This window comes from Atta colombica, unplaced genomic scaffold (assembly GCF_001594045.1).
Source record: "Atta colombica isolate Treedump-2 unplaced genomic scaffold, Acol1.0 scaffold155, whole genome shotgun sequence".
Classification (NCBI taxonomy): domain Eukaryota; kingdom Metazoa; phylum Arthropoda; class Insecta; order Hymenoptera; family Formicidae; genus Atta; species Atta colombica.
Genome location: NW_017259245.1, coordinates 1,043,568 through 1,052,285, shown reverse-complemented (window position 1 = coordinate 1,052,285; position 8,718 = coordinate 1,043,568). Strand labels below are relative to the sequence as shown.

The 8,718-nt window shown below is 29.8% G+C and overlaps 3 protein-coding genes across 7 annotated transcripts in view; 2 read left to right on the top strand and 1 right to left on the bottom strand.

Moving 5' to 3' along the window:
• Positions 1-1,059, bottom strand: part of LOC108685608 — a 4,617-nt gene extending 3,558 nt beyond the window's left edge. Inside the window, exons 1-2 of one of the 3 annotated variants that reach the window (XM_018190477.1) lie at positions 673-1,059; positions 177-345 (exon numbers count right to left, since the gene is read on the bottom strand). The gene's annotated coding sequence lies outside the window, so the exon portion shown is untranslated. The remainder of the gene's footprint in view (positions 1-176; positions 346-672) is intronic. The other 2 variants (XM_018190478.1, XM_018190479.1) reach the window with 2 other exon arrangements.
• Positions 1,060-1,234: 175 nt separating this feature from the next.
• LOC108685597 (histone-lysine N-methyltransferase E(z)) lies at positions 1,235-6,475 on the top strand. 2 transcript variants are annotated; one of them, XM_018190459.1, is made up of 12 exons: positions 1,235-1,554; positions 2,811-3,124; positions 3,538-3,786; positions 3,896-4,112; positions 4,373-4,396; positions 4,592-4,692; positions 4,762-4,939; positions 5,040-5,417; positions 5,499-5,789; positions 5,865-6,047; positions 6,118-6,283; positions 6,365-6,475. In XM_018190459.1, the coding sequence occupies exons 1-12, from the start codon at positions 1,419-1,421 to the stop codon at positions 6,423-6,425; spliced, it is 2,298 nt and encodes a 765-aa protein (XP_018045948.1). In that variant the 5' UTR covers positions 1,235-1,418; the 3' UTR covers positions 6,426-6,475. The 2 variants fall into 2 exon arrangements, with proteins under 2 accessions (XP_018045948.1, XP_018045949.1); XM_018190460.1 differs by lacking the exon at positions 4,373-4,396.
• A 1,180-nt stretch (positions 6,476-7,655) lies between these two features.
• The window catches only part of LOC108685575 (adenylate cyclase type 2), a 41,083-nt gene continuing 40,020 nt past the window's right edge, over positions 7,656-8,718 (top strand). Inside the window, exons 1-2 of one of the 2 annotated variants that reach the window (XM_018190425.1) lie at positions 7,656-7,720; positions 7,850-8,342. In XM_018190425.1, the coding sequence (XP_018045914.1) occupies positions 8,330-8,342 (13 nt within the window). In that variant the 5' untranslated portion in view covers positions 7,656-7,720; positions 7,850-8,329. Of the gene's footprint in view, positions 8,343-8,718 lie in introns of both variants that reach the window. The other variant, XM_018190427.1, reaches the window with a different exon arrangement.

The window sequence follows — 8,718 nt, the reverse complement described above, 5'->3', positions numbered from 1 at the left end:
AATTCACTTAATTATCAATTGAATCAATTATCATCTGGAAATGTTTATTATTTTTTGTAAATTAAAAAATTCTGAAATAATTTAATTTAAAGAAAATTTTTTAAATAATGTAATAAAGTAAAAATAAAAAAAAAATATTTTTTAAAGTTTTTTAAAGTATTATTATAATATCTTACCAAAAAAATATATTGCTTCGTTACTTCTTTAAAATATTTTATCTAAATATTATGTAGTCCAACATTTATTCTTCTCTTCCTTCAAATATCAATAAGGTTCTGTCAAAAATTGCCTGAGTAAATTTTCGTCAAGTGAGAAACTCAGAAATAATTGAATTGATTTCATCAACTGTTTCCACCATCGACATAAAAATATTTTAGTAATAAACTTATAAGGTAATAATTAAATTTATGACTTACTTTTTTATTTGATGCGTTATTAAGTATATATTTACACAATAATCACATATACATATGCTGCAAATCTACATTTTCTTCCATATTGTTTTATCATATAATAAATAAACATAATTAAATACGAATAACAACAATAGAAGTGCAGCATTTAAATAAAAAATCGAATATTATCATGTAATATATATATCTAAATTTTATATTTATTATAAAACATCAAAATAAAATAAATCATAAAATTAATATTGTATCATGAACTAACCGTTCAAATTTTGGCAGTGTAGTAAACTTTTATAAAACGTCGGTCATGATAGTACTTCGGATAAAAATGCAGTTACACTCATATAATCTCACGAAATCAATTCAACTGTTTCAACTAAGACTTTTTATCCTTTTGTGTTGCGTTTGTTGTTCGAAGAAAGATGTTACGGATATTTTGTGAGATTTACAATAAGGCAATATGTCTCTCGTATATGCGAATCGTATATGCGAATATATACTTTAATAAACTTTAATCGGACTCATTTACTAATGCTCACACGTCAAAGAATGAAATTTAACATAACTTAACCTAAACTTAATATACTTGATAACGCAACGACCGGAAAACGGGAAAACACTAGCTTTCCTCGTATCTCGTATTCGCGGACAAACGATCACGAAAGACTGGAACCAAAGAGATTCAACAACTTGCATGAAGAGTGCAGTCTTCATGACCAATAAGATAACGTTATTTACGTGCCGATGTTGCGCAACGATGTGGTGCACCTACACTTGAATAGTGGCGCCAGCTGTTTCTAGTCTTCGCTGGCCTTCACGTTCACTTCGTAAACCAAATGGCGATTTTTGTCAATTTATGTTGTTTGATGTACATATAGCAATAATATATTGACCGTATCGAACTTGTTTTCGGAGATCACGTGCCGTAAAAGAAAAAGAAGAAGATATATAGCAATATGTATAATAGCATTTATTAGTTTTACTCGAAAATTGTGCATTTATGTTATTATGTCGAAAGCCAAAGTTACAGCGGAATGGAGGAAGAGGGTAAAATCGGAGTACATGCGATTGCGGCAAATGAAACGCTATAAACGAGCGGACGAAGTCAAGATCGCGTGGAACCAGAATCGCAAAGTCATGACAGGTAAGTATTTGTCGTTGTAATGCTAAAAAGCTAATAGAATAGAATCTTTTCTTCAGCACACAAAGCCAAGAAGAGAATGTGGTTCATATTTTTCCATATTCTCACATCCTTCCATCCTTTATGTTGTTCTATTTTTAAATCTAAACTCCCTAACTTGTCAATTTCAACTACAATATTATTATTATATAATGATATTATGGCTCAAAAATTTAAAAATGAGTTAAAAGAGAAGGGCTATAAGTCAAATATAACAAATAGAAAGATTGATAGATAAATATAAAGTCTTATTTAATTATTATGAACTCTAATAAAACACGGCTAACATTTGGATCATCATTATCAATGTTTATAAAATTTGTCAAAACGATAAAAACATAACATATGGTCGATGAAAAATAAAAATTACTTCCCATTGTCTAATTATATAACCGTTGGTATCAGTAATTAAAATGAATCTTCGTCTTGTGCAAAAGAATGTCAGTGCATGATTATAAATTGGTGTCTAGAATGGAATATAATAAATTATAATTATAAATATAATAATGTAAAATTATATAAGAATAACAGAAATAATTTAATATTATTAAATAATACAATACTAATATTAGTGAAAGTTAAAATGTATATCTATTATATTTAATTAAAATAATTAAATTCCAATTAAATTAAATAAGAAAGAATACCTTTCATGATTGTAGTTGAGAATTCAATTAAAAATGAGAATTCAATTAAAATATGTATCAGGCACAATAGAGAAAGATGTCTCTTTTCTTTGATGTTATGAGACAAAATAAATTTAAATTTAATTGCTTTTCAGAGAAAGAAGGTAAACTTGATGTTAAAAAGTAGTAAGAAGTGAGACTAAAAAAGGAGGGAATAGATAGAGGGATGGAGGGATATAGATAGGAAAGAAAATACAATATTATTCCTATCTGATCTTTTTCAGTTTGTCTATACTTCTGTCTCTTCTCCACATCTTTTTATTTCGGATTTTCTTTCTTACAATATTAATTTTTTTTCCTCTATTTCTATCAACTTTTAATTTTTATTTGTATCTATACTTTACAGCTAAATTCCATGCAGTCTTCAATTTTCAGTCATTCTTTCTTTATTGTCTTTCTCACTGTTCCTTCTATCTCATTAATCCTTTAACTTCTTTCTGTATTTGTCTAAGCACAAACTAAAAAATAGATACTTATCAATATTAGCATACAACTTTGTATTACATTAATTGTTTATGATTTTTTGTTGAATAGAGCTTCTTATTGCTGAACAAAAGCGTTGGACAGATGGAAAGGCAACGTGGCTGGCAATGCAAGACATTCCACCTCATCTTTCTTGTATGAAGAAAGCTGAAATTACTAGTCCCGATGGCGATGTGCAAAGTTGTCCTGTAAAAATAATTAATGCAGTGACTCCTATACCAACCATGTATACATGGGCTCCCATTCAACAGAATTTTATGGTAGAGGATGAAACCGTTTTGCATAACATTCCTTATATGGGTGATGAAATTTTGGATCAGGATGGTACCTTTATCGAGGAACTTATAAAAAATTATGATGGAAAAGTATGGAGAATAATTAAAACATGATACAGTGTTAGGATCATGACACACAAAAAACTGAAGTGAATAAACAATAAGTGAATTAGTTAATGGTCGTGTTCAACAGACTCAACTGCTATTGGATGATTCAAAAGAATACACCAATAGCAGCGAGTGCTCATAACAGTTGAGTGACGCGATCAATCATAATAGAGATTGTTTGTAAATCCAACATATTGATTTCCTTATTGCTTATATCTTACTGCTTAAAGTTTTCTGTGTCATAACCCTGATACTGAATTATTTCTTCTTTCTTATTTAATATTGATGATAAGACAACAAGAATGTAATGATTCATTATGTTATACTGTGTCAACTGTGTTTCTTATTGGAAACATCCCATGTGATGAATTTTATTGTCACTCATTTTATTGCAGGTCCATGGTGATAGAGAATCTGGTTTTATGGATGATTCCATTTTTGTCGATTTAGTGAATGCTCTAGCAAATTATGAGAGAGAAGATAAGGACAAAGAACAGGTAAAGAAAGGAAAGGAATCCTTAAAAGAAAAAGAAAATCAAAAAGAAAACGACAAGAAAGATGAAATAAAGATTGAAACAAAGACAGAAAAAACTGAAAGTGGGAGGACTGCTGCTACTCCATTTCCCTCAATGCATATATTTAATGTAAGGAAATTATATAAATATCAAATATTAAATAAAGGAAATTATATAAATATTACCAAATATTAAATAGTATAATCCTATAACATAATTGCTTTATAATTATTTTCAGGCAATATCGAGCATGTTCCCTGATAAAGGAAGACCAGAAGAATTAAAAGAAAAATATATTGAATTAACAGAAAGATTCGATCCAAATGTTTTACCGCCAGAATGTACGCCTAATATAGATGGTATAAATGCAAGAAGTGTACCTAGAGAACAAACGATGCATTCTTTTCATACTTTGTTCTGCAGGAGATGCTTCAAGTACGACTGCTTCTTACATCGTGAGTATATAGTGAAACAATCTATTTAACGATTATTTAAGTTGTATTTTGTGAAGTAGATCGCAAAAGTAATATTATCTTTAATACTAATTATTTATTTATTTAATAATATAGGATATTATTTTTAGAGCTAAAGTAGAATCAATGACATAAAAATACTTCGCTGAAATACAACTTACTAAAGTATTGTATAATATTTTAAGTGTTCTAAATTGAAAGTTTATTAATTACAATAATTTGTGATTCCTGATTTATCGTAGCAGCCAGGGGGACTTCGCCGCAAGGTAAAGAACAATATTGCATACAAACTAATGCATTATCGATCGGAAGCTTTTTTTTGTTTAGCACAGAGACATCGTCAAGGGCTCATCTGCAATCATATTTCATTCATCGTTCATCGCTGTGTCTAAATTTTTCTCCATTCACTATGCCGAATTAGCCGACAAGAGTACATAGTGAGTTTATGATGTTGCTTGTAGGTCTTCAAGTTTGCCATCCAGGTCCGAATTTGCTGAAACGAAAAGGACCCGATTTGAAACCGTTTCCAGAGCCATGCGGGACTGAATGTTACATGCATTTGGTATGTTATTATGCTATATTTTAATGAATGTTATCCTCAAAGTCAGATCTGATCTAACTTTTTATGTAGGAGGGGATGAAGGAGAAGCTGGCGGCACAGGCGGCGGATATAAAAGAAGATGAAGGTGACGAGAAACGCGGTGGTCCTAGGAAAGTACGAAAACAAGCAAGCGTCGATTCTGGAAACGAAGCGAGCAGCGAGGATAGTAACGATAGCAATAAGTATGGTCAAGGAGGCAGTTGTCAAGGTTAATATATAATTCATTAATTTATTATAATCCATTAGATTTCGTGTGTATGTTTTAAATTTTAATGAAATTCTAAGAAGTCTTATTTTTTTCAAATTAGACTTTAAACAAAACGTTAACAAAAATAACTCCAAATCTGAAGAAATGATGGAGGATCAAGCACAACCTGAAAATCAGGCACCCTTCACGTTATTAGGAATTGGCAAACGAATTAAGACTGAAAGTGAATTCTCGTGGACAGGTTCAGAACAGAGTTTGTTCCGAGCTCTTCACAAAGCTTTCCCTGGCAATCCATGTGCATTAGCACAAATTATGTTAACGAAAACTTGTCAGGAGGTTTATGAATTTGCACAAAAAGAAGCTTCGGATATTCCTGCTGTAGAAAATCTGAAGGACTTTACGCCACCGCGAAAAAAGAAAAAGAAGCATCGGTTATGGTCCATGCATTGCAGAAAGATACAACTTAAGAAAGATTCTGGTATATTCATTAATTAATTTCAAAAAAATTTTAAGCTTAAATTATGTTTCTTTCAATCTCTAATTATATTTCTTTCAATAGGTGCTAATCATGTTCATAATTTCGCACCTTGCGATCATCCAGGTCGCCAATGCGATAATTCATGTCCCTGCATACAAGCACAGAATTTCTGCGAAAAATTCTGTCAATGCAGCAGCGAGTGCCAAAATCGATTTCCTGGTTGTAGATGTAAGGCTCAGTGCAACACGAAACAATGCCCGTGTTATTTAGCCGTAAGGGAATGTGACCCGGATCTTTGTCAAACGTGTGGCGCTGATCAATTCCATATCACTAAAATATCTTGTAAAAATGTCAGCGTACAACGTGGTCTTCGTAAGATTAATAAATTTCAAATATTATTAAAAATAACAAAGATGTACACAAAGTATAAGAAAATATTATTTGTAGACAAACATCTTTTAATGGCACCTTCAGATGTAGCAGGGTGGGGAATTTTCCTGAAAGAGTCAGCGGCGAAGAATGAATTTATTTCGGAGTACTGCGGTGAAATTATTAGTCAAGATGAAGCCGATAGAAGAGGAAAGGTATACGATAAATACATGTGCAGTTTTCTCTTCAATCTTAATAATGGTAAGTACAATGTAAATACAATAAACATGTAAATAATTGAAAATGAGATAAATTAAAGAATATTTTCTAGATTTTGTTGTTGATGCAACAAGAAAAGGAAATAAAATAAGATTTGCCAATCATTCAATAAATCCTAATTGTTATGCGAAAGTAATGATGGTGAACGGTGATCACAGAATAGGTATTTTTGCTAAGAGAGCAATACAACCTGGTGAAGAATTATTTTTCGATTATAGGTATATTATGTAATATTAAATATCTAATATTAATTGATTCATCAATTGTATAATTGGAACTGTATAAATGGTAATTTTTAGATATGGACCAACGGAGCAACTTAAATTTGTCGGCATCGAGCGGGAAATGGAATTTCTTTAAGAATTTATATATTTTATATATACATAATCAACACTTATATAAATAATACACTAAACACAGATACATATTAAAAATGAAAAATATATATAAGTACAAAATAAACACTGGTGTGATTCATTTATCAATATGTATAATAAAAGTATATTTCTTCATTTTAAAAAATTAACATCTCTGTCTTTACTTTGTCTAATAAAATAAATTGTTTAATATTATAACATTAATAGATTTTGTATATATAAGAAAAAATGTAAGAAAAAAATTAGAAAATTTTATAATAATAATTTTTCTTTTTTTAACATGTAAATTCCATGTGTTTAAATATTATCAATGTGTTTGTGAGAAGTTATTGTAATATTATGTAAATTGCTATATGTATGTATATAATCTGGAGACATGGCAGTCTCGGCGCTAAGAAAAACGAAGCGTCATTACTATATCGCAAAATGAGAAAAGTAATAAAACGATGACATATAACTGACATATATCTGACACAGATGATTAATAGATAAATATAATCGATGTTGAGTCACATTTTGATTGCAAACACTAGATATGACAAGTGGAAATATGTCTTATTTTTCAGTTTGTATATGGTTTTAGACGTATCATTTATTAAAAAGTTTTTTATAAAAAAATCGTTTTAGATTTTCTTTTTAATTACTTATATCAATTTATAATTTATAAATATACAACAAATTATACAACAAATTATTTATTACAATTTGTACGTAAAATAAAAAACACATTCTTTATTCGTACATTTGTCATGATGTAATAATAACAATAATAATAATAATAATATATGATACTGTATATATGTAGATATTTTTTATCAAATCTTTATAATTGAAAATATGAAAAATTCTTAAAAATATTATACGAAATATAAAAATTTTTTTCCTCAGGATTTTGTAAGAAAAAATAATTGTAAAATTTATCATTGTTTAAATTTGTTTCAGAATAACCCGATTGAATTTTTTCTATGCATATTATAATTAATTACAAATTAATTTCAAATTTGGCGATTATAAAAAGGATTACATCAAAGATAAGAAAATGTGCAAAAATGCCTCGAAATTACGAACAGTCTCTCGACGATTATGCTTGGATTAAAGCGTCACGAATGACACGAGCTTTCGCGCAGCTTATAACGGAGTTACCGCGAAGGGATTGTAGGGAAGCGTCTCGGTGATCCCGACGTGGGAATTCGGCCACCAGTTGCAAGCTTCGCAGCTGCGAAAGCGGTTGGACCGAAAGTCTGTGAAAAATTTCAGATTGGAGGATCTAAACAAAAGGTTTCTCTTCCCTAAAAATAATACGCATATAATATCTAAATCAAGTTTCGATCGCATTTAAATTATAGTAACGATTTTAATCCTTGAATCTACTGAAAATTAATTCGTGATTGATTTACGATGAAACAGGAGCTCAATTCTGCGACCAGCGATATCATTTCTCGTTGATATCTGCGAATGTTTTTTGCCAAATCTTCTTACGAAGAATAAAAAATAAAACGCGGAAGTAGATTGAAAACAAAAATAATTAATAAAAAAATGAACGAAGCTGCGCACCTGCCGATGATAATTGTGAAAATTCGCGCATTTTAAATTTAATTGGATTCGACATCGGAAGGTAAATATTTTATTATTTATGCGTGTATTGGATTTGTCTGTGATCTGGTCCGGATTCAATATGCGCGGAGACGAATAGCGCGAAATCGAATCACTTTACTGGATAGTAAATTTTGGAAATTTGAGAACATTGTACGATGCACAACGAATAAATATGTCGCGAAGAAGGTGAAGTGTCGCAGAAAAGCGACATCGTGCCATCGATGATACTCGACCTGTAGGAGGAAAGCAATTTGGATTGAGGCCAAGCCTGAGGAAATCTCATCCGTGAACATGGAGGAAGAAGGTAATTTTTTAAAGAAAAGAAACTAATTATCAGAAGTTTCGTGTTAAAATTGCAGGAAGTAATAGTCCCTGATAAATATAATTATTTACTTTCAAGATTAGATTATAACTTAAGTGATTATATATTATTAAATTTTATAGAGAAATATCCAAGGTGAAAAATTTTCATATATTTTTTAGAATGTCTATTTGAATTTTAGAATTTTTTAGAAATTGGAATAATTTTATAATTGTTTAAAAAACTTCGTAGAATTTTATATGAATTAGAAGGTTTGTTTTCAGAAGTGCTAAAAAAAGTCTACTTTTTATAATTGTTTTTTGTAATTTTGTTGAATTCAACTGATATATAATATTAAAATTACGATTTGCAGTATGTT

What these genes read in the sequence shown, in the direction of transcription:
- LOC108685597 (XM_018190459.1), top strand. Translation starts at nt 1,419, where the DNA reads ATGTCGAAAGCCAAAGTTACAGCGGAATGGAGGAAGAGGGTAAAATCG. An exon ending in ACAACTTAAGAAAGATTCTG is followed by an intron (nt 5,418 to 5,498) that starts GTATATTCATTA and finishes TTCTTTCAATAG; the next exon opens with GTGCTAATCATGTTCATAAT. An exon ending in CAGCGTACAACGTGGTCTTC is followed by an intron (nt 5,790 to 5,864) that starts GTAAGATTAATA and finishes TATTATTTGTAG; the next exon opens with ACAAACATCTTTTAATGGCA.